General features: G+C 38.2%; 2 protein-coding genes across 3 annotated transcripts in view; one reads left to right on the top strand and one right to left on the bottom strand.

The window, feature by feature from the left end:
• Nucleotides 1-5,040: 5,040 nt before the first annotated feature.
• LOC111000122 overlaps nucleotides 5,041-26,470 on the top strand; it is a 53,425-nt gene continuing 31,995 nt past the window's right edge. For both annotated transcript variants that reach the window (XM_045629803.1, XM_022269476.2), the window contains exon 1: nucleotides 5,041-5,294. In XM_045629803.1, the coding sequence (XP_045485759.1) occupies nucleotides 5,047-5,294 (248 nt within the window). In that variant the 5' untranslated portion in view covers nucleotides 5,041-5,046. The remainder of the gene's footprint in view (nucleotides 5,295-26,470) is intronic.
• Nucleotides 11,788-25,858, bottom strand: LOC111000166. Its single transcript, XM_022269524.2, has 4 exons — nucleotides 25,629-25,858; nucleotides 23,434-23,606; nucleotides 19,145-19,311; nucleotides 11,788-12,129 (listed from the first exon to the last, which is right to left on the bottom strand). Exons 1-4 carry the CDS (start codon nucleotides 25,789-25,791, stop codon nucleotides 11,934-11,936), a joined length of 699 nt encoding a protein of 232 aa, XP_022125216.2. The 5' UTR covers nucleotides 25,792-25,858; the 3' UTR covers nucleotides 11,788-11,933.

The following is a 26,470-nucleotide window of genomic DNA, read 5'->3' as shown; positions in this document are numbered from 1 at the left end:
GGAAATGAAAATGGAATGGAACGACATTCCTGCAAACTCGGGGCGTCAACAATGAAGTGTGTTTGCAGAATTGTACGTACATAAGTTAATGAAACCCTATATAGTATATAATAAGGTTATGGTTATGAAATATTCTAGGGTTTTTTTTTAAAGAACAGGGGGCAAAGGGGCAGAAGGCTCACCTGATGTTAAGTGATACCGCCGCCCATGGACACTCTCAATGCCAGAGGGCTGGCGAGTGCGTTGCCGGAAATGATTTATAACATTGTGATAATACTGTGGCGTACCATTCCTGAGTTACAGCTTTCATTTTGTTAACGGTTTACAATAATCGTTAGATAGTAGATACTAAAGGAACTTATATGTAAATCCGATTGATACAATGTAAACTGAATAAAATCTAAAAAATAATATATTATATATATATATAAGCTGGTGTTTTCCTGGCTCAACGAATAAGTATCGCAATACAGCGTGAAAATGCAGACAGCGTTGTAGATACTGTCACAGGGATCAAACTTTTTTAATTTGTTTTAAAATTATTTTCATTAAAATCATGACGGTTCAGAAAATTGTAAACACTGTATTTGATTGTTATGATTACTATTAAACGTTTAAAATAAAAAATATGTGTGTGAACCAGAGTATACAGGTAAGAAGTGAAACTAATTTACGACATATCATTTCTATTTCTTCTATTTGCAACTTCACGAGAATGGGGTAGATAAGGCTTAAGCTTTAAGAAAAACAATGTTTTTCAGTCATATTTATTAATAGTTGCTAATTTTAACAGATTTATATACATTCACTGATACTTACAATCAAAAAGTGAAGTTGACCTCAAATAAATATTAAAATCACGCTCATACGTGTTGAATTTATAAAACGAAATGTATAATCAACTTTCACTTTTCTTGTAAATTAGCTTAAATTTGAACAAGTCTTTTTATTTTATCACTTTCAAATTAATATAAATATTATATTATTCTTATTTCAAACTAAACTTCAAAACTAATATATTGTTGTTATTATTATCATATATTACATTATATTCTTTACGTCACCATACTAAACTTCGATAAAAAGCAACATGGCGCGTAACCGAAAAACGTGACGTTTTCTTACAAAATTTCTCCCATACGTCGATAAAGAAGTTTCACTTCAATAAATACAATTAAAACGTTTAATCTTTGCGGCTATGTAATATGTTAATCGGCACTTCGTTTTAATTAAGTGTGTCTTAACGCTTAACTATCCCAGTTAAATGCGAAATGTCTACAGGTCAAGGAATGGTATTAAACGGAATAATCTCGGTACCATTCTCGCCCCTACATTATGCATAGTGCGAGGATGCTGAATAATATGACACGCGCATGAGTCTACGTTTATTGGAATCACGTATTGCGTTTGCAATTTCAACATTGGTTTTGAAGTGACGATGCACCTTACGACTTTATAAACGATGTATAAGCATCACATTATACTATTTTCTGTTCGCTGCAGTTGTTCTATACTGTGCAAGTATATGCATGCATTTTACACCTTAATCGTGTGTGTGAGTGAGTGTTTGGTAGGGTGTGTGTGGGTCATCAGGCACACGCCTGAGAACATGAGATGAGAAAATTATTTTAATATAGCTAGCAGATATATACATTTGGAGATAGTTCAGAGTTAATAAAAAATTATAAACTATTTGCTTTACGCATTTTTTAATTCTAATATAATATATTCAGAGTTTTGTTAAGTATTATTTATACTATTTTTTCCAATTTCGTTTAGATTATTACATCTCGATTATACCTCAGGTATACAAATCTTCTAGTCCATCGATTCTCAAGAGGGAGTCGAGTTTGTTTTAAATGAGGGTCACAGTCTGTTCAAAATTAATAAATAAAAACTTAATATATGTACATATTTTTATAATTTTACGGGGTCGTAAGACTTTTTTACTAAAATATTTGGCTTTTTCGTTGGTCGTGACATAAAATATACATATTTCGCGTAATCTAGTTAAGAATTACGTTCCTACTGTTCCTGATTCATGTATATTTAATACTCAAAGTTGTTAGTATGTCTCTTTATTAAAACAATTATTTCAATTCGGATGCAAATATGCCGGAAGTAAAACATAAACACAAGAATACAAAATTTAATTAACATGAAGTTACTCTAGATACGTGCACTAACTTCATTACTCGTTAGTATTCTGTGTAGTGCCGCATGAATTCAGTACAATTAGGTTTTTAAAAGTTCCTAAGTGCAAACTTAGCTACTAAACTTAACTTAGCCAAAGATGTGTGGAGCTCAGTGGGAAGCCCGAAAGTTCTAAACTGTATTTCCTAGGCTGTAGATTAGTTTCGACTTTGGAGGTTTATCGGGACTGATATTGAGTCGATTTGGTGTGAACAATGTTGATGTTAAACTGCTACTAGTTACTCGGATATTTGGAAGGTAAAGGGTTCAATAGCTGAAATTTTTTAACAAAAATTAAGTATTTACAATTTTAACCTACTTAGTATAAATAGTAATAATTAAAATGTAGAAAATTAAAACCTTTTACGCAAGCAGTATTTCCTTGCTGTTTACTTCTTCCTCGAGGGAAGCCCCAGATGGAGCCATGGGGGTCCGGTACTATCTACTAGAAATATAATTACTAATGGAAAATTATTATTATATTTGTATTAAATACGTCTAATTATTTATAATTAACGGGGTATTTGATTTTTATTTACACTCCATATTTTGGATTCTGTCTTTTCTTTTATTGTATTTTTTATCCTTCTGGGCTTGAAATTCCGCAAACAACAACTATATTTACTACCGAATATACGACAAAGAAACAGAGGTATTAAAATAGACTATAGCGGGGCTAATAATGTTTTTTACTATCTGGCATTCCACAACTGAGTGCTTTTTAAAACACTACTTCTCGTACACTACTTTATGAAACCAGCTGCAATTCGATTGCTGAACCGTTCCGACTTAAGGAGAAGATACAAGAGAATAGCGTACTTCCTTTAAAGCTGGCAAAGAACTTCTGCTGGTGTTGTAGGTGTCCATGGGCGACGGTAGCCCGTAAAATTGCAATAAAAATTAAGCAAAATTAAAACGTACTATAATGTAATAAAATAAATAAGCGAATTGAAATCTGATGGCTGAAAGAATGTTTCTCAAATTTCGAAGAATCAAAACTTTTTCAATAAGAGAATGGATCAAACGTTTATTAATTTCGCCTCACAATAAGCGTAATAAAAAACCTCTGTTCGTTTATAAAATTTTAATTAAGTTAGTAACGTTCTAATAAGTCCTAATATTTTCTAATCTTTAAACTTTCGTGATATCATTTTTATCAGAATTTTTATTCTTTAATGGGTTCTTAGTATGGATTATTTTGCATTTTTGTATTAGTCTATTTAGGGTTTTAGTTCACTGTAGGTATATTTCTAGGTCTTCTTAGGTTATAGCTATCGTAACAGAAAAAACACCAAAGTTTGTTTTATTGTTTCCGTCAAAAGTTAAGAAACGCCCCGGCCTACTTCTAACTACATAAATAAGATGACGATAAGATATGACGGAAATGCATTCGTGTTCTAAAGTCGATATGTTTGAGCACGTAAACCAAAGTCTTGATATATATTTTTTAATACTAAACACTGTCCCATTTTAATTACAGTAAAAATATGATCTTAACAGAATTACGCCTGTAATATACTGAAAAATTGAAAATTAGTAGATAACAGAGAGCGATTGAGACGCAACGATCGCTCTGACTGATTGAAATATCGGTTAATACTACAAAATGCGTCTAAATAACTTTCCAACCAACTATAATAACTTTAATACATATTATAAAGAACCTTGTAAACATTTTGAAATTCATACATTAAATTCTCGACGAAAACAACACGATTTATTGCTACTACATGACATCATCTGAAATAAATTAAATTCAGCTCAAATCTAGACAAATCCCCCTTCCTTGTTCCTGCATACCAGAGTCGTAATCGTCCTTTGTTTCATGTTCCTAACACTATCTATGCAAAAAACTCAGGTATGTATCACGCAGCCTTTACATACAACGACCAATATTTAAGGTATGATTTATTTTAATATGCTTGCGGAATATGATTAAAATGAGTATTAATAATATCCGTAGCACAAAATCACCTGCATCTAGAACATACCCCATATACACACCTTCACATTCTTACCCACACAAAACAGCCAATTGCGTATCTCTTAGTTAAATGTATTGAATAATTTTTATTGTCCGTTCCCTTTTGTAAATTTTTGACGCTCTTGGCATTTAAATATTGTGTATTCCATCTATGGCTATATTTTAAGTGTATTTTTTTGTTATTAAATATATATATATATATATATATATATATATATATATATATATATATATATAAATAAACACTAGAAAAATCTATTTTATAGAACTAAATATTACGAGAATGATCATTTAAATTCGCAAATCAAATTAATATTTCATTGAAAATATTCTGAATATTTAGGAATGTAATAAAACCATTTGTAACTGACCTATATTTTTCAGTAGAGTAAAAAGGAATAAGGTACAAGGAATTGAATACTAAAGCCTGTAATTAGTGCCTGCTGAAAATTACTTTATTTGAATACTGCCTGTATCATACTTGCCTTTTGATGTCAAAGTTTGCCCTCCAAGTATAAAGCACAGAAAAATAGGACATTTTCAGTATTTACTTACGAATCAAGTACAATAAGTTCGTTAAGTATACTAATATTCTAAAGAGGTTTGTATGAAGTAATTTGTGAAGTTAAATTCTTCATAAGAAACATTCTTTTGATTGAAGTTATCAACGCGCACTTATTTTTTTTTGAATTTAGAACCTGATGTAAAATTTTTTGTTTCAGGTGTTCCTTTTAAACAAAGTGACCGATCATCAATACGTGATGGTAGATAGGGCGGGCGGGGCGGTTCGCTAAGGTGGATGGTGTTGAGGCGGGCATGGCGGGGCGCGGGGCGCGGGCGGGGCGGGCGCGGTGAGGCCTGCGGGCGCTATGCGCGTGGCGCTGCTTGCTGCCGTGCTCGCGCTGCTAGCGACTTCCGGCGCGCGGAGGCTCCGCGTGCTGAATGGAGATGCTCGCCCTACATTTTACGTGGGCATCGCCGCGCCACCATCGGCCGCCGCCGCCGTGGGCGCTTTCAACCGCACCCTGGCGGAATTGTCCCACAAATTCCTCGCTGGCAACTACTTGCACAATGTGTCTTTGCTGCCGCTGTATATCGAATTACCGGAAGATGAAAGGTAAGATTTTAAGCTATTTGATTTAATTGAATTATCCCGCACTACATACTAGTATATCATAAATAAAGTAAATGTGCTGCAGGGAAAAGCTTATAATTACTACACATATGCGTGTATAAAGTCAGAGATTCTATTAACTATATCTATTGACAAATTATGAAAATTTAATATATTTTTCTATTTGATTTAATTTATGGCTTAAAATTTATTGATGACATAAATATGGTTGTGACAAAATTCATCTAACGCTAGTCCTCATCTATTTATTACAATTCCGTGGTACATACATGGTGCATGTTTAAAGTATTTTTTTAAATAAAAAGTCTTAGTGATACAACTACGTGTAGCTGAGAGTTGATATCAGTGTCGCAGTGTCGCCGTGTTTGTGTTAGTTTTTGAACCTTAGAGTCATGCCAAGATACGTAGTAAGGACTCTCTTGAATTTTAATCAGATTTGGCTAGTGTAATTTTTATGTCTTTTTGTGTGTTTATCTGGATAGTTTTACAATTTCAAAATCTATACATTGGGATATTTTTAAGCTATTGCATAGATTTTAAAGCGTGCTTTCAGCGCGACAATAGAAAACCTTACACACGACGACGTAATATAGGTGCGGCCAATAGGCGCTAGAGTGAGACAGAACGCATACTGCGTATTCACATCACTATGACGAGACCAGTGATGTAGCGTAAGCACGGCCGGTGCAGCCAGTACGCGTTACAGTGAGATAGACTATATAAGCGTATTAGACTAGTAGAGTGGTAGATTGAATTAACATCAAAAAAAATACTGCATAAATATAAAAATTAAAAAATATTTTACCGCGGCAGTCCCTGATTGCCACACATTTTATAGGCGCCCCTAATACAAATAAGCATTGGCCCCACACAGTCCTTCGTTGGCGTCGGGAAAACAAAATCAATCAATCATATCTATTTATCTATTTGAAATGATTCAGCACATATTGTGATTATTTTAACAGTATCACACACAACTCTATATATTATTGTATAATTTGCACGTGCCATGCCGTATCTAAAAAAGGCGATACGTTTCCATTAGTAATTTTCTAAATTACGAATCATTCACTTTACTAAAATTTCATAGTAAGTCTGATTCAAAAGCTTTAAGAAGTATAATTTAAGTCGAACTGTCCCGTTCTATCTCAGTTCGTTGTCCTTGAAAACGACATGAACGATCGATCATTCTCCTTCCAATTTCTTAGTTGCCTATTAGATTTAAAAATGATCATGAAACAGATTTATAAATCTGAGGCCAGGACCTAAAGAGGTTGTAGCGCAACTGATTATTTTTTTAAAACATCCGTCAACATACACGTCTACAGATCGGGCTATTTTCCTCTAGAAATTGATTTATAATGTACTTTGTTATTCAGTTTCAGCGAACTTAATATGCGGGCGAATCCACTTGCCTTTGTATTTGTCGCATTAAATATTCCTCATCTCTTTGTTACGGAAACTGATTCTCGGGGTATGCATGAAAATATTATAAGAGTATCAGTATATTATTTGCGTAATCATTGAGATCACATTAATATTAACGATTTTATTAGCATAGAAATACGAACTGTGTATTTAAGGTTCAATGTTTAGCAATTTGTATAATTGTTATAGTAGCATTTCATAGCATAGACGTAACATTTATTACTAACAAAATACACACAGAAACTCACAAAATAATAATAATAATAATCTTTTTTTTTTAAATACGAACTGTATATTTAAGATTCAATGTTTAGCAGTTTGTATAATTGTTATAGTAGCATTTCATAGCATAGACAACATTTATTACTAATAAAATACACACACAGAAACTCACAAAAAAAACTTTTTTTTTAAAGACTAATACACATTTTTTGTGTGTAATGGTTATAACTGGCCCTGGCTCAGCATTATGCTAGGAGCAGACAGGCGACAGAATGACCACAGCGCTTATCATTCAGCCACTAGATGCAAAAAAAAATTATGTAAAAAAAATTGTATGTAAATCGTAGAAAAATAAAATTCAAATGTTCATACGTATAAGCAGCTGGTTATATGAAATGTGTGCAATTTAATATAATTTAGAACCGTAAGAGACGATTATCTATTGTTATTCAGATCATATTTTCCGGTTCATATTCTGAGTTCTTTTTCAATTTATAATCGGTTTTTTATTGACAGTGTGCGTGCGCATCGTAAAAATTTACTCTCATAATTTTCGCCTAACGTGCCGAAAGAAGTATAACTTCAATAAACGAAAACCGTAAACCACTTTAGTCAAATATGTGTTAAATCTGATGGAAAGGTCCTGGATTAAAATCAGTGAAGCAATAGTTTCTTCAAAAGAACCGATTTGACGGCCTAACTTCGATTGAACGGCCCCAATAAATAGATTCATCGAGTATTTCTCTTATTTAACGAAGCTAATGAAATATATGAATAGTTATATAAGTATATAGTTCTATATAGTTTAACCTGAACCTCAAATTTGACTGATAAACTAAGATATAAAAGACAAGCTTTGAACATTGACAAAATTTCAACGTCAATGTCAATGACAACGTCAAATGTCAAACAATTTTTTGACAGCCCTTGAAATATAATACTGTTCTAAATTCAAAATATTTCTTATTGCTAGTAACAACATGACTAAAGAAAACCCCGTATTTCAGGAGCCTACTACTTGGCATAATTACTTCAATTGCCTGATTTTATACGTTGTACACTAATACCCCTATAACGCGGTAGACCCAAGTATAGGGAGGGTATTATATACAACAATATTTTATTGAGTTATGTAGGTTGGTGCATGCCATCGGCACCTATATCGAGTCCACACTATGATTATAAATTACATAAATTGCTTCTTTCTTCTAATCAGTGTTTTGATAAAAAAATAAGTAGATATTCCACCTCTACACTATTAATCTTTTGAAATGCTTAGTTATTCAGTTTGATAACGTGAACTTCGCTTTATACCTTGCAAGAGCTGGTACAGGGTTAAGCCAGCTATAGCTAACCATTCTCAATGAAATATGAGACAATGCGGGAATATGACGTTTAATAAATTTTATCAATTTCAATCTTACCTTCGTGGCATCGAGTGTCACAGGCAGTACGCGTATGAGCAGTGTTTGTGCCTGGAACTTCGATGGAAAAATACATTTATTTTCAGTTTCAACTCTTTATTACAAATTTAGATACTTTTGTTTGATCAACATTGTTATAAACCTAACTGCAAACAATGTTATATTCACGTAAGAAGTTATAAGCTGTCTCTGTACATTTTTCGGTACATTTTTCTAAGAAGTATTTTTGTTGTTCGATATTTTATTTTTTTATAATTAATGAAAAATGCTGAGCTGACTGAACAGATATTGTTATTTAACTCTAAATATTGAATTTGTATTGATATAATTAATAAAAATAAATAATATTAACTACTAACATTAAACAGTGTAAAAAAATCGCGAAAATATTGCATCCGTTCACGCGTAATGCCGTGACCAAGAGAGAATAAAAATAGACTGTATTATATTATGGATTACACTCATTTTGAACATTTTGAAAGTTCTTGTGTTCATTAGGGTCTTAGTGACGATTTTTCAACTTTAAACCTTTATAAAAAAAACAATTTGTATTTGTAATATTACAATCGCAGTAAATTATAATGAATTAGTGCGGATTTTATGTACGGAATATTACACCATCAAGATGTTTTCCATCACGGTGAATTCTCACTGTAAATTCTCTCGTCCACTTTGAAGTAATCTTCAAAGTGGACAAGAGAATTTTCAGAGTCACCCTGCAACTCTATAGTCATCTGATTTGACTCTCACTTCTGTCGTTATTATTCAACTGCTCTAAATATCTTAAATAGCTGTCTTTACGAAAATTCAAATTCATATAATTTCTCTAAATCAAAGACATATTGAAGTATGCACTCAAGTTTTTATATTTGCTAAAAAAAATTGTGTATCTACCTCCACCGAACATTTTTTTGTGACTGCATAGTAAAAAAGGCCTTTATTTCTTGCAAAATCAAAGTTATCTTAACCTATTTTAATTTTTTGATGATAATAAATTACTCTTATTTGTACCAAATTACATCTAATTTATATTTAGATAAATTTATGTTTTGCTGTGGCAGCCGCGGAGCAGACGGAAAGTAATAAATCACTCAAATATCTCGTCTTTCCTCAAACTTCGATTTTGTTCCTCTTCGGAGTAGAGACTCTTGGGCCTTGGGGTTCAAGTGGCGCTAATTAAATATTTGAATAGGCGCCTGGTAGATAGTACCGGCGAACGAATTCGTATCGCAATACAGCAATAATGCTGCCAGCATTAAAAGCACACTACCACAGGGACCAAACTTTTTAAATTTGTTTTAAAATTATTTAATATTAGTTTGTGCAGTGTTGGCCTAGTGGTTTCAGTGTGCGACTCTTAGCTTTGAGGTCGTAGGTTCGATGCCCGACTGTGCACCAATGGACTTTCTTTTTATTTGCGCATTTAACATTTGCTCGAACGGCTAAGGAAAACATCGAGAGGAAACCGACACACCTTGTCGGGCACTAGAGGCTGTACCTACTTACCTGTTAGATTTAAAAAATGATCATGAAACAGATTCAGAAATATGAGGCCAAGGCCTAAAGAGGTTGTAGTGCCAATGATTTATTTTATTTTTCTAATATTAATTTGCAAGAACCGCTCTGCATGTGAAGGCCTCTTGACCTCCAGGTATCCTTGTCACGGGCAAACTGCATCCAACTCGAGCCAGCCATCCATCCATTCATCCATCATTGATCTATCCACCCGTTCCTCTCCCAATAGAGCCTCTCCTCGCAGTCGCCCTTATAGATCACCGTTTGCATAACAGTTTTACTACAAAACCTGCCCATCTCCATTTAAGTGACATACATACGCAAGTCAAGCGCGTAAAAATAGGACGGAAGGTATTACAGTAGTTACCCGAAACGAGCATATTATTCAAAACATTATGAGGCTCGATTTAAGTTAAGTTACCCAATGTAAAGTAATGCGAATGGAACTACCAGCCATTTTCAGTGGAAATTGGAGATTTACAGACCCTTTTGGCATTCAGGCTCGGTAATTAAACGCAAATACCTTAAGAACTCTATGCGTGTCACGTACTAATCACTGCGGACCGTATTATTCGAATCTCTGGTGGATATCATTGTCTTATTGCGATAAATGATTTGGTATAATCCTCGGAGAATAAATTATTACATACCTACCTATAATACCTATTACTGTATAGTTATTTAATATTAAGGGCCCGTTTCACAATGTATGGATAAAGTGCCAAATAGGTATGCAACACATAAATTATTCGAAAGATAAAAGTTCCAAATAAGATACTTCGAATTTCATGACGTATAGCGCTATCTGACAGTCGTGAAACGGAAAAATACTATTTATCCTACTAAAAAGTAATAAATAGCTTATTTGGAACTTATCCGGACTTTGTGAAAACGGCCCTTAGACTTATATTATTATCTTTTATTTACATAACTTTGATACATTTAAAGAAAAACTTTTTTTTAACGGATTGAAGGTATATATTATTATAAACTTATAATATAATTCCGAAATCACTTAACGCTCTTTGATAGTACAGGTTGCTATTAAGTTCTTTGTAGACGTATTTTACTCAGAAGTCACAAAAAAATTGCCATGCGATGTAGATGCAATGTAACTATTGCTTTTTCAATTTCGATACTATCAATATTTAAAACTTTTGGTTTTGTGATTGGTCTAAACGAAGTGATAGCGTCTTTAAATACAGTTTACACTACATCAGAAGCCCTTAATACGTGTTTGCTTTGTAACCTGTTTTTAGCAATTACTATAATTATTATTATTAATATGTAGATCGTTCTTTGTACTTGAGTCTGAATCGTCTAACATACCGAAACATGTGTATGTTTTCAATAAAAATCAGTCAGATTTATGTATCTGTATCACGATTATTTACCTTTTTAATAGGCTAGTAGGTGATCAGCTTTCTGTACCTGACACACGCCTTTTTGGGTCTAAGGTACCGGTTTCCTCAAGTTGTTTTTGGGGCACAACCGTGGATCGAACCTACGACTTCAGTGATGAGAGTCGCACATTGACGCCACTAGGACAAAACTTCTTTTCTCTTTTCCGAGAAATAAAAAAAGTGAAATACTGTCCTGTCATAAAGAAAGTGACACCGCAACCGCAAGTTTCAAGTAATGATCGATCAAGCGTTATACGCTATTTTATTTTTTGAATCAAACATTTTAGATTAGTAAAGAAACTAGAAAGTAATCAATCCTTGTATTGGTAAATCTCGCTCTTCCATGAACACTTTTTTTTTGTTGGAGTGGGCTGGGGTGTGTGTGTGCGTATGTACATGTAGATACCTACCTAGGGTGTTTGTGTGAGGGTTGTGGTTGATTGAATCACTTTAATGATTGCTTTACTGTATTGAAACAAATGCTTAGTAAAAAGGTTTATATTTATATCAAATTACAAGACATAAGATATACAATGTCCAAAAACATCTTTAAGTGCGTTTACAATCTGTATTATTATGACGTCGTAAACTGAATACTAAAAGCCTCGAAGATTTTCCTTTACGTTTCTTTATTCGATTCTCTTGGCGAAAATCTTCAAGTACTCGGTGTCAGTGTTAAAATCGATTTCGCACTGTACCCCGAACTCCTTATACGAGGTTTCGTATAGACATTCCATCCCAGCCTTTTCCGCTGCCTTTTGCGCTGATATACTTGTGAATATACCTCCGGTTACAGTCTGATCGATTGCCTTTGCAAGCATCATTCTAAAAATATAATCATCAGATTAGTTTTTGCTTCATTGTTGTCAGGGTTGTCAAAATTTTTTATTTTTTAAATTGGTGGATTTGTCGTTTCTTGTTCTCGGTATAATAAGGTACAGAAAGTATCAATTTACCAATAAAGCAATGAAACGAATGCAGAAATTTTATAATTAAAAGTATACATTTTTAAAGGTTTGGTTTAAAGCTAATGAACTACTTGATAAGTGGAAAGAAGATAAGTTAAAAGATCGTATTTTCCACACGATCATTGTTTATCTTAATTCAGCCACAATAATAAGGAAAATTATTATAATAACAGCATAATAATTAATCTTCTGCCCAAATATTGAATGCCGAATTATATTTCACGAGAAATAATAGCCTGAGAAAATATATCTCTATATTAATTGAATTAGGCAAAAACTATTCTAACTATATTCTAAGTACCATTTATTTAATAAAATCGTCACAACACGACGGGAATCGGTACTACAAAACACTAACATTTATTAAAATGTTGCCATGTCAACTTTTCCTGAAAGGAATTCTCCAAGGCAACAAACTCGTTAAAATACACATTAGGTATTTTGTTTGAAATGTCTACTGTATGCCTTATTTAAAATGGGATTTTTGGAGTTTTACAGTTGTTTCGAATAATCAAAATTTATTGAATTTACCTCATCCTTTAAATGGAGAACTTTGCTTTTCACATTTATCCGTTAGAGTGGTTTTTCTTAAATATATAATTGATACAAATTAGAAATTACGCAGTTGAACAGGTATTTTATTCATTCAAATAATTAGTCTAAAGTTATAAGTTATAAAATAATTATTACCCTATGTACTAACGAGAATGACGTATATAAGTGAAATCCGAAAAGGCTAAGTCAAAAACAAGTTGGGTTATGTATGTTAATTTACAGTAAAATAATTTAGCTATCTAACATATTTAAGATTAATATACATTTTATTTAACTCCTTCGAATATTTTTTTTTTTTTTTTTTTTTTGAAAGGAATCTCGCTGTTGGCCTTAAGGGCCTTTACAGCTCAGCACGGGCTGTTTGGCGAGCTTAGCTCAGCCGGAAAGGGGGGGTTTTTCCCGCGACTCGCGCAAGGGCGTCTCCTGTGAGACTCGAACCTCGGCTTGGGCCGTCGCGGGGGGGTCAATCGCCTGAAGGGCAGGACGGAAGCTCACTGGAGTGAGCGAAGTGCGAAATAGAGGTCCTCGCCTTCCCCGGTGAAGGCGGTTTTTAACCCTACTCTGTTTGTTGCTATTATTATTGGCCGCGCGGGCGGCTTTTAATTTATCGTTAGCTACTGTGATTGGATCATCCGGATCCGTTAGTACGTGTCGGGGCCTCCTACGAGCCTTTTTAGTCGGGAAGGGGTAGTAATTGATGCTTTTACGCACCAGTGGGTTGGGATGGTGTTTAGCCTTGTCGAAGTGGCGTTTGGACGCCAACTTCATCCATTGGGCTATGGTAGGGAGCTCCAGGTCATAGTGGAGGTCGACGTTTCTCACGTAGAAGGGTGCGCCGGTCGCGATTCTCATGAAACGCGACTGTAGCACCTGTAACCGGTGGATGTACGAGGGGGCACAGTGCGCGAAGACTACGCTAGCGTAAGTCATGCACGGTCGGACGCAGGCCTTGTACAAGGTTACCTTGTGTCTAAGGGACATGTGACTCCTTTTATTTAGGAGGTAATGGAGGCGAGAGAGGACAAAAGCGGCCTTCTTGCGAACGGCGGCTACATGCTTACGAAAATACATGCCGCTGTCGAGCGTGACTCCTAGATATTTGACGGACTTTTGCCATGGAATGGCTTGTCCGTAAAGGGTGACCTCTGTTTTGAGGAGAAATTTTTCCCGAGTATTAGCGTTAGCACCGGGGTTGCCCCTGGCAAAGAGAACTGCAACGCTTTTCTCGGGATTTAATTGGAAGCCCCATTTCCGGAACCATTCGCCTAGCGACGTGGTTGCGGTCTGGAGTCTATCCACGATGACACCTCTGTCTTTATGAGTGGTATAGAGAGCGGTGTCGTCGGCATAGAGGGCTAGCTCCACATTCGGAGCCCTAGGGATGTCGCCGGTATACAGCGTGAAGAGAAGGGGCGAAAGGACCGAGCCTTGCGGTACTCCGGCCCTGATTGGACGAGGAGACGATAACGTTCCTTCCACGCGATAGCGAATTGAACGGTCGGACAAGAAGTCGTGTACGATACGCACGAGTCTCAGTGGCACTTGAAGGTGGTAGAGCTTGTAAATCAAGCCGTTGTGCCACGCCTTGTCGAACGCCTTCGCTATGTCGAAGAAGAGCGCACCCGTGGCTCTCGGTTTCAGTGAGCTGTTCATCCCTGAAAGGATGTGCTCCGTGATCCGATGGACTTGATGGACGCACGAGTGGGCCGGCCTAAAGCCAAACTGCTCATCGGGAATGAGCCCCTTCTCTAGGGCATAGTCTAGGAGGCGCTTTTTCACTACCTTCTCGTACAGCTTGCTCAGCGTGTTGAGAAGGCTGATAGGGCGGTAACTGGTGGGATTGTTACGAGGCTTGCCCGGCTTGTGAATACCTATGACAATGGCCTCTTTCCACTGCGCCGGGAAGGTGCAGTTTTCGAGTAGGCAATTGAATATGGCCACTAGCAAGCATATCAGATGGGGCGGGAGGCACCGGAGGACCTTATTCGAGATGGCGTCGAGACCTGGAGATTTACGAGGCAGTGAACTCTTGATTAGAGTTTTGACCTCGGCGATCGACGTAGGCGGGAGCGGCTCGGGAGAGAGGGGCAGTGCGACTATGCGTTCGACTTCGCGGTTCACGTGTTCGACGTGCGCCGGGTCGCTATGGTCGAGATACGGCGTGCACTGCTCCACTAGGTTGACGGCTAAGCACTCGGCTTTTTCGTCGTCATCGAATGCGTCAGGCAGATTTGGACGCTTGAGAGGGGGCATAGAAGCCACCGTGTCGGTTTTAAGGGAACGCGCGAGAGACCAATAGGCCGTATGCGAAGGTGACAATTCGCTGGTAAGACGGTCCCAGCGTTCGTTTCTTATTTCACGCATGCGCTCTTTGACTCGGCGCTGCGAGGCGCGGAGTGCTCTGCGGTTATCGTCGGTCGGCGCTCTGGCGAAGGCGCGAGTCGCCGCGTTCTTCTCGGTCAACAGACGCCTCGCGTCCGGGGGAAGCTCCCAGCGTTGAGCGAACTCATCTGGGACCTTCCGGGACGATTCGGCGACCTTGGTCTGAATGTAATTTGTGACCGAGGAGATCGCGTCTAACGCGTGAGCGGACGAGACTAAATCGTCGGGGATGTTAGAGAGGTCAGAAGTTTCGACGGGCTTGAGGGCCTCGTCTAGCTTCTGCCAGTCGACAATGGACTTGTACCTCTTCTCTTGGGTATTAGGTGGGCCGAATTCAAATTGAACCGGGAAATGGTCTGAGTCTAATTCGTGTAGCACTTCTACGCTACGCGGCTGTAGTGCTACGTTTCGTAGAACCACTACGTCTAAGACGTCCGTTGAGAGAAAGCCGTTACAAGTTATGCCGCGACGAGTCGGTTGAATGGGGGCTATGACATTGAAATTGAGCACGTCAATAAGCCTACTGAGGGCTCGCCCGTTAGGGTTTTCTTTTGAGCTATTCCAGTCCCCGTGCTTGCTATTGAGATCCCCGACCAATAAGACCGAGGGGCCCAGCGCAAACAGAGTCCTAAGATCGCTCTCTAGGATGTCCTTAGATGGAGGGAGATACACCGACACGATAATAATCGGCTGATGACCGGTCATAGCCACGCGTAACACAGAGCACTCTATGTTTGTTAGCGACGGCGGGTCTAGCGGCGAGCAGTGAAGCGCACGTCTATAGTAGATGAGCGTTCCGCCTTTCGCCGTAGGTCGGTCGTTTCTAACCGCGACGTAATTCGCGAATCTAGGTGCGCGGACGCTGGGTTTAAGAAACGTTTCCTGTACGAGGAAAATATCTATTTGGTGGCGAACGAGGAAATCTCGGACCAAATCTGCCTGCGGCTTGAAACCGTTTGCGTTAAATGTCACTACGGACAGCGATCGAGCCTTGACCCTAGACGTGGTCGTAGCTATTTCGGTGTGTTAGATTGTACAAATTGCCGCACGGATTGTAGTAGCAGGGCATGCTGAGAAACGACGTCAACCTTAGCGTTCACACCTTTAGCTGACGTATAGGCTTCGTGGAATGCAACCAGGGCATCCAAGTCTAACGCGCCTACAACGCTAAGCGCAAGATTAAATGCGCTGTGAACTTTTGCGGACTCCGCAGATGCCTCCGCGGGAGGGCGGGGGGCTTGAGGAGGAGGGCTCACCTTAGGGGTGGTCCTCTCCGTTATGGCGGGTGTTGGCGCTGGCGCCTGGGAAGGCGCCGCAGGTGCCGCTTTGGTTGGTAGAGGCGGGAAGGCCTCTGACGTGAGCTGGGGAGGGCCCTCCGTTGCCGGGGGCTTGACCCAGGGGCTATTTTCGGGCTGCGGGGCCGGCACGTAAGTGGGCTTTGCTCCCAGGCCACGGCGGGCCGCGTCACGCCCCGCCGCGCGCCTAGACGCCGGCTTATGCGCCTTGGGGGCTCGAGGACAACCGCGATAATTCGCTGGGTGCCCCCGTTGCCCGCAAAGCACGCACGCCGGCGGCTCGGCGCACGGAAGTGTGCGCTTGCAGTCCGCGGTGCCATGGTCGCCTAAGCACTTAACGCAACGCGCCCTGGCGAAACAGTTACGGGCTGCGTGCCCGTAGAGTTGACAGCGATGACACTGTCGTGTAAATGAATGTTTGAGGGGAGTTTCGACCCTCAGTCCGGAGAGCTTGCAACACTCTCTGAGACCGAATATCTTTTTCCCGCTCGGAGTGAGATCTAGCACTACGAGTACCATATCGTACTCTTCCTTGGTAGTGCGTTGGAGCATTCTAAATACCTCCCTAACGGGGTACCCTTGCTCAACTAAGTCGGTTTGGACTATCCCGGAGTCTATTTCCTTCGGAATGCCCTTGATAACTACCCTGAGGACGCGCTCCTCGGGTAGGGGGAAAGTATGTCCTCCGATACCTTCAGAGCGAAGGTGGGAGGTTAGAAAGCGGTGGTGATCCGATGAAAACACCTGTACGCATAAATTATCCCGCAGCGTACGGGCTTTGTAATTTATCGACTTAGTGTCGAGGAGCTTAGAGAGGGCGGGCCATACACCCTTGTCCCTAATGTAAACGGGCGGCGGTGTTTTAATACGGTCCGCGGGAGCGGACGGCGCGGGTTTTCCCGATAAAAGGGAGCTAAGATCCCTCTTAGGAGGGCTTGAGGGCTGAGTTGGCCTCTTGGCCGGAGGACCGCCTTTAGCCGAGCGCTTTTTCTTGCGCCCTACCGTTTCGAAGCCGTCTGACTCGTTCGACGACGTTTCGTTAAATGATTCCGCCCGGGCGGATTGAGTCGACATGCGCGACGAAGGCCGTGATTGGCTTATTAACTCATCGCTTACGCTTTCCGCACGGAGCGGTGAACGCGAGCGCGAGCGAGACCCTGATTGGTCGGTGCGCGAGGTGGTACCGCAATCATCGATGCGCGTGCGAGAACCGGATTGGTCGATAATTAATCGCGATGCCTTCGCGGAGGCATTTTTATTATTCACCTTACGCGGCGGCGGTGACGGCGAACGCGGCGAGTCAGCGACAACGGACTCATTAAAGGCCCGAATAACGTCTGGATAACGTTTGTTTAAAAAGAGCATTAAACTGCTCATGTCAGGTGGGTCCTCGGACGCCATTCTGAAGGCGGGAAGCCAACAGTTTGACGACGAGTGTGTACCTAAGCCTACTGGTAGTGAGTACCTAAGCTAGTGATTTGCCCTAACGTGTATGCGTCTCCGCTGGTGATAGCGGAGGTGTGGTTTGTCACCGACCTAACCAGCCCGTAGGAGTTTGGGTAAATAGAGCCCCTACGGATGTGACAGGACCCGTCCAACAGTGGACCTGTTTTTAGCCGGTTGCTAGGAAAGTAGTTGGAGTACCTACTCCCTATCGCGTGCCTACTAAGAGGCCCGGCCGCCAACAGGACTTGGAGGAAGCGGAGGGGCTGTTACGCGCCTTGAAAAAGGCACGGTGATTGCACCCCGGACAAAACACTCCCGCACAAGGCGTTAACCGACAGATAACCGTTTGGCACCGTTAGGTGGCTATCTGAGCGGCCGCAGGTAAACCCGCGATCATAAATTGCAGCCTTCAAAGCCCGTTGTCCTCCGAAGGCGCGAAGCGACCAATGAGAGCGCAGCAGGCGGCAAAGGCAGCAGTCGGAGAGCGCGTGCGCACTGTACACAGTGGCAAGCGGCGATGACTCACACGGAGCGAGCGAGAGAGCACTGGAGCAGACGTCCGCACGGGACGACGGTCGGTTGCAGAGTCTGCCTTTGTCCTTCGAATAGCGATTCATTCGTAACTTAATAGCGATACCCACAGTGAGCATGACAGCAATAACGAGTTTTTTGCCGCGCAATTTGCATTGTGACATCTGGGCTACCAATTTTGTGAATTACATGGTTTTTGCATACATAAATATCTCACACACATACACAGTATGGCTGATTTTGAAACATACGGTTAATTTTTTGTTAAATAACATATTTGTTGCTCCGTCCTTTTACACATTAAGGACCTGTTTCACAATGTCCGGATAAGTTCCAAATAAGCTATTTGTTACTTATTGGTATGATAAATAGTATTTTTGCGTTTCACGACTGTCAGATAGCGCTATACGTCATGAAATTCGAAGTATCTTATTTGGAACTTTTATCTTTCGAATAATTTATGTGTTGCATAGCTATTCGGTACTTTATCCATACATTGTGAGGGCCCTTAGGGCCTGTTTTCCTGTGTTGGGCCGGCAAAAATTCTGTTTATCCTACAAATAAGTAATAAATAGCTTATTTGGAACTTATCCGGACATTGTGAAACAGACCCTTAATGTCCTTGGCTCAATTATTAAGGAATTAAATACGTTCAATGCTTACCTACACTTGAGTAGTTCAACAGAAATACCAAGGCGCCTGTACTCTGGGGCTGTGGAGAGCCCAGCTCCCATGAGGTATGAGGCAACATTGTATTTGTCATAAATTGCATTCACCTTCATAGCTTCGGCAAACATTCGTAGCGACAGCAGACCTGCTTTTGTTTTTGGCTGCGAATTTTAAATAAAAAGAAATATATTTTTTGATAATTTACAACATACCTAAGTCACAAAACTATTTTTAATTTTGTATCTGTTATAAGGTTTTTTTATTATTAAGTATCTGAAAAGATACCACACCTTTTCAGATTATTCGTTTTGTTTTTGTAAGTTTTATTGTTAGGAAGTTCTAAAAGAGTACATAGTCTTTTTGTTTTTATAGAACAGGGGGCAAACGGGCAGGAGGCTCACCTGATGTTAAGTTATACCGTCGCCCATGGACACTCTCGATGCCAGAGGTCTAGCGAGTGCGTTGCCGGTCTTTTAAGATTTTGTACGCTCTTTTCTCGAATGGTGCTAAAAATTCAGTTAAAAAGTTACATCTAAAGTAAATGAGAGACTCAAGAGACTTTTCTATGTCAGACTAAAAATTATTAAAAAAATAGGTATTTTTGTGAATTGTATGACAAACAAATCAAAATATTCTAAAAGCGTACCTAAGATGATCTGATCTGATGATAATATGTTCACATTACACTCATACAATGTTACAAAATTCACACACGCCATATAATTTTAAGAGCATACAGATTTATATTGTTCTGTAGTCTAGTATTCTCCAATTAGAATACAATGTTGTGTACGTAATGAGACTTCAATTTGAATATAAAATTGTGATAAAAACATCCAACTTTTTATTTCAAAAAAATAACAATACACCGTAAATTGTGGATAAGCTAAGATTGTAGAACATTTGACTTCTACTAGGCACCTCGGCAGTATATTGTATAGAAAATACAAATGCTAACCCGGACGTGTTTCAAAAAACTTTTCGCATAACAGACAAACGCAAAAACTCGGAAACGAACAAAGGAAATCGGCATTCATTACTTTATAGGACAAGCAATTAGTTAGAAATCTTGAAGCCACTATTAAAATATGACACTCCCTATATTAATAAATCATACTGAGCAAACATGTACTTATCACTGTCTGATCTATGACCACAGATATACAATATTGTATTTCTTATACTAAACAGTAAATACATTCTAATAATTTCAAATACTTTCACTTCTTAAATTGTTGGCTTGAGTCCCGAAGAAATAAGCTTTTTGTGGTTGAAAAGTTTAGTAGCTGAATCGATGCCAGGTGGCCCGGCCCTTTTTGTTGTTAAGTTTTTCCTTCTTGCGACGACGAAGTTTTTAGATGTCGTTAAAGCTACTAGATTTATAAGCAATGTCTACGTATTGTTAAATGATTGATAGGGACTTCGTAGCTCCTTGATATTATCCAGTTATAACTTTTTTTTTGTATCATACAATCACTCTTTGTGACTCTAAGTACGTCGAGTGGTTCTTGAAGTTTTTTTTTTTTTTTTTTTTTAATGGAGCTGCGAACCCACCCCTGACTTTTGCTTATCAGGGTCCTTTTTTGCTGTATTTATTTTGTTCATTCAATTTTTTATTTTTATTTTAATATTGTTATGTTATATTATATTGTGTTTCTTACAGCAGCTTTATGCATTCACATTTACTTAACATTTTACATTTCCTAGTATAGTGTAGTAGTTTTCTTTATTTAAATTGTATATTTATTTTCTTTGCTTATTTACATTCACTTTACATACTTTCATAAAAATTTAGCATTTTGGTCATTTTGAATTAATTACAGGGCGTAGCAATATTCCGGGCGCCGTTGAATATTCGCGTCCTCCGCAGAATCCGCTCGCAAAATTTTTCCAGGGCCGTCCTGTGCCCCGCAAGGATGTCGGGCAGCACATTGCGTGTCATCCGCATCCCCACGGTCTGCTCCAGATCGTGCCTTTGAATGGCGAATATGGGGCACTCCACTAGGAGATGCTCCACCGTTTGTATTGTGTTTTCGTCGCATTCACATGCGGGACTCGTTTTTATTTTGAAACGGTGGAGGTATTCCGCGAAGGCTCCATGCCCTGTCAAAATTTGGGTCATTATAGGGTTAAACCCTTTGGTCCTTGCGATTTTGTACGCAGCTTCTGGGTCGGGCAAGAACATCCTAGTTGTCGCCCCGGTTGTTTCTTCGGACTGTCTCTTGACCCATTCCCGCACCGTGCCTGCGCGTATTAATTTTTTAATGTATGATAGGTTCTTGAAGTTAGGCGCTACTCCTTGCGGAGCCTGCATATTTTTATTTAAACTCAGTCGGTTGGGTTGTCCTGGTCAAAATTGTCTCGCTACTTTTTTAGCCGTCGAGTAGTTTCTGGTATAGTTAGCTTTTCTGCTATTTGGGGTGCTTTTATTTTTAAATAAAGAATTTATTTGTATCATTACATGCTCAGGTGTCGCACGACTTGAATCGTCGTTAGTTAGAATACAGCAAAGGAGTTGTTTGCCCCCTACATCTGCCCTAGATAGTATCAAATGTGTTCATGTATACGGTGGTTAAACAGGCCCCTTCTGGACAGACGTGCCCTCCCACCACATCAGGTGGGATTGGGGCCAAACGTCTAATTGTCCAGTAATGTTTAAAAAATATCTTTCTACGAAAATTGTAACGCTGAGGTATCAAAAAGATACGGATGTATACCTTAGTTTAAACCGTCTAAATTTAATAAATTGTTAGTAGAGTTAATGTTAATGCCTTCAATATTAAAACTACCATGGTTGATGTTTAATTCGACTAGATATACTATGTTTCACGCACTTTACAGATAGTGTGTCGTTTAGTTAATTAGTGATATAATGATTATGCTATATGCAGATTAGGATTAACATCAATTAGTTCAAACTTAACACCTTTATTGTACGAGATAAAGCGTATAATTGATTTGTGTAAAATAGTATTAAATACATTAAAATATATCAGTATTCACATAAATGAAATACCTCTTTGACTAATAAATGTAAAATTTAGATGTCATGTCGCACCCTCGGTTATACAAAGGGAAAATTCGAAAAATAACAATTTTTTAGATATCGTGTTTCTAGATTTTAATTAGATCAACTCCGGATTGTTGTTTTTTTAATAAAATTATTTTTATTAAATGTCATGATTATGAAACTTTATAGGCATGTTCTTTGATAAAGTCACTTATCTAAGAATGTTATATTACACACAAAATACATTTACTTTTATAATTCTTTGGTTTTGGCAACAAAAATATAAAAAATTAGATGTAATTAAAATATATACTTTAATGGAATTTAGTATTAAGTTTGTTATGTCAGAACCGAGAACTTACTACGTAAATTAACTACAATTTTTTTATCGAATAAAATACGAATTGTTCTTTAGTCATAAAACGGTTGTCACGAAACTATTCTGTTTTCTTACCACAGAGAAGTACAAACCCGAATTACGTTTTAACAATTACGAATTACGTTACACCGTTCAATCTAACTTCTTTGAATATGGACACTTTACTAATTAGTAACTTGTAACACTCGGGGTATTGTGGCAGGGGTGTGAGAGACGCGCAGATATGTTTACCGAGTTAGTAATATCCTTTTTATTTCCCTCTCAGCGCTAACCTCTAGCAAATTTCATTTTGTGTCCATTACATAATATATCACTCTAAATTTGACTTTAATATTTACCTGGGGATACAATATATATATTGACTTTTTTGCAAACAATCTTAAAAAAATAAAATACTTGTATTATGGAATATAAGATCATCTAGGTATCACTTATTCCACGTCATTAAATTCAAACCTGTAGGCATCCCTACTCATCGGCAAAGAAGACAGAAGGTGTAGGCCGAGAAAAAAAGCCGGCGTAAAAAACTCTCGGTACTCTTTTAAAAAGCAAATCATCATACAATACTACAATATTTAAAACAAATATAGCAAATTAATAAGAATTAGCCTGCCCAGCACTAGTCCCAGGCACTTTTATCAACAAGATAATAAAGAGTAAGCCTTTTTACACAGCTTTTCTTTAATGTATTTCTTAAATTTATTAAAATGAATGATGATTTATGTAGGTATATTATGTCGAATGCGTGCAGTTAAAAACAATCTACATTTTCAGAATATTAAGTTTTATAATAAGTCTCATTAGTTTATCCAGTATTTATTTCAGCGACTAAAAATTGAACAAAAAAAACTAACCAAACCATTATCTTAGGAACGAATAACTAATAAAACTCACCGGTTTATGTTCGACAAATTTGTCCTTTTCCTGCAGCATGCACATGTTGACGCCCACCAAAGTTTTCTCGTCATTTTCCCCAACAAGAAAACATGCCAGACTCATTTTCTGCTTAATTATAGACTGCCACAGAACACGGTACTCCTGAATCGCGTCTGGATCTTGTGCAGTCCCTGTCGATGTCACATTCATTAATCATTCCATCGCCCTTATAATGGATTCATAAATCAATTTGTGATATTCAAATCATGCTCCTATCTTTCTTTGACATCTTGGGCTCCTTGTAATTAGGGACAAGCCTATATATCTTATTAATACTACGCGTAATTTTCCTACATGAAACTCGGAGTTTGGAAGAAATTATCAAAATTATTAAAGCAATACGGAGATGGTGTACATTTAATAATATTTCTTTAATGTCTATTTAGGAGGCACGTGTTTATTGTAATGAACTATGTGTCTAGTATTAGTTATTTTTGTGCATTCCTTTTATTTAATGAATACAATATATAAATAGACATTACCTCAGCTTCGCTCGCGTGTATCACATATTAGGCGACTTTTCCAATAATAATTTTAAATCTTTAAAAAAAACACCTACACATTACATTGAGTGATTATCCCTGACTGTTCGGAGACGTGTGAAAACCATAGTACCAAACCGTTTTTGCAATAATATAAACAATTTTCTTTTAGTTCTCCGAGATTTTATTGTTCTCTAAAACAGAGTGTTGGCCTAGTGGCTTCGGCGTGAGACTCTCATACTTGAGGTAGTAGGTTCGATCCCTGGCACCAATGGACTTTCTTGCGATGTACGCATTTAAGATTCGCTCAAGAGTGGAGAGTAACATCGTGAGGAACCCGAATTGCCCGAAAATCGACAGCGAGAGACAGACACAGAAGGCTGATTACAAGATACAAAAATCTGAAGCCTAGACCTAAAAAGGTCGTACTACCCCAACGGGTGGTTTGTTTTTTGTTTTTCTATAACAGTTATATTTAAATAATATCGCATATAAGTTAAATACTGTGATATATGTTCGTTTGTTGTAAAGACTATCACCACGTATTATATTGCGAGGAAAATTAAACAGGCATGTAAATAGGATAAGATCCTTATCACAACTTTACATAGAGTTAAGCTTAAGTGAAGCGAAATAACGACACAATTTACTAAACAAATAGAGATTAACCAGACAAATTCGATCGTGAACTTGTATTGGCAGCGTAATTAGCATTATTTTAGCATTAAATAAATAGGCTAACAATTTGTAGGGGTATAGTAATTTGCATATAGTTTCGACTTGGGAACACGAATGAATTATTTAAATGTTACGATACTGTGATGAATAAAATTTGGGCACTATTTTCATAAGCCCTGAAGTTTCATCGTGTAATAGCTACTAAAGAAACCGAATGGGCCTTTGATGTTGGCAAGTAAGGGAGGTCTTCCTAAGCCTGACGGCACGTGATTGAGCCGGATACCTAACGGTGTAACTAACAAAATGAAAGTCCATTGTTCCAAGCCAGGATTCGAACCTACGACTTTCAAAACCACTAAGCCAATACTGCTCTGTAGCAAAGAAAAGCAGACGTCTATTACAATTTTTATAGACAAGTACTTGACCAGTAGATCTCCAATATTTGCAAGAAAACATCCCAGCTTTCCGAACAACCTCATTTTTCTTCGTCGTAGGAATGTAGATTATGTGCCCAAAAAGAGAGTCTGTCGGTAATTAGAGGTCCTCAAAGCAGCCTCGTCGATACCTCAGAGTTGAGAATCATACGCCTCTCTTAACATATGTACTTTTTAAATAAAATAATAACAGTTTTCACTATATACGCTTCAGAAGAATAAAAAAATTATAATTTTACATTATCACTAGTTTCCTTGAGAACCTCATATATTATAGTAATCGCCATAGATTTTTTTAAATATGCGAGACGCCGCAGCCCATACACACCGTTTTAGTGGGTGCGTTGCCAGCCTTTGAAAGGAGTACGCTCGAAAGATGGTATATCGTAAACTAATATCCCTCCAACTCTTGTCGAAATTCTTTTATGTTTATTCACCACAAGCAGCTTAATATTCTTTATAAATATTCAGCCTCTTTTGTATAAATAAAATGCGTTTTCTTAAATTAAAATCAGAACGTAAACATAATGAAAGGCGGAAATTGAAAATTTAATCTTACCAGCTGTCGACCACCAAACGTCCTCTTCAATGTAATTACCGAGCATAAACTCCACTGCTGTATCCCACATTGCTTTAGGGACATCCTCAATTACAAACTGTAGAGCCTTTCCCTCAACATTTCGTTCGAATTTTCCCCAGACCTTAGGATATTCGCGAGACATCTTTAAGCTTTAAAACGCTGCTATATCGCTGCCTGGATTGAGTGATACTGAGTTATCGTATGCGGCTTGAAACTAAGAATCTTACATATTAGATTCGATTGATACATTATTCATAGCGGGGTGTTGAAAAAATTCCGATTTTATTGCAGAAAATATTCTGTAACTTATAATTTTTAAAGTTTCCTTGTATTACAGGGCGTCTATTGACAATTCTAGCTGGCGATTCTAGTAACCCTTGCAAACTAAATATTTAAAATTAGGCTTATAATACTTCCAGAAAATAATCCATGAAAAACACATTAATATACCATTTATGACATGTGGACAGTTCCGTACTAAGACCACCATTTGGACCGCTTTGCGTGAAGCCCTAGCTAAATAAACCAGCCTAGCTTCTTCTAGAAGCTCAGAAATTTGCTGAGGTTTTACGTAGACTCACTGCCATGCAGGTCTACGTGGGTGAATGTTTCCTCTGCGCTGAAACAGCCTCTCCACCAGGGACTGTCGCACCGAGGACAAAGAGATTGTATTAAGGATCCGTAATTTTCTTCATGATTATTTTGAGAATTAGAATCCCATGTACGTCAATTCTGTTAATACGAAAATTCTTTGTAATCTTCTCGAAAACGGAATTGTTCAATTATTACTTAACTAGATTAAATGTTTCCTTTATATATAC

This window comes from Pieris rapae, chromosome 10, assembly GCF_905147795.1.
Source record: "Pieris rapae chromosome 10, ilPieRapa1.1, whole genome shotgun sequence".
Lineage (NCBI taxonomy): Eukaryota > Metazoa > Arthropoda > Insecta > Lepidoptera > Pieridae > Pieris > Pieris rapae.
This window is presented reverse-complemented; position numbering and strand designations above follow the sequence as displayed.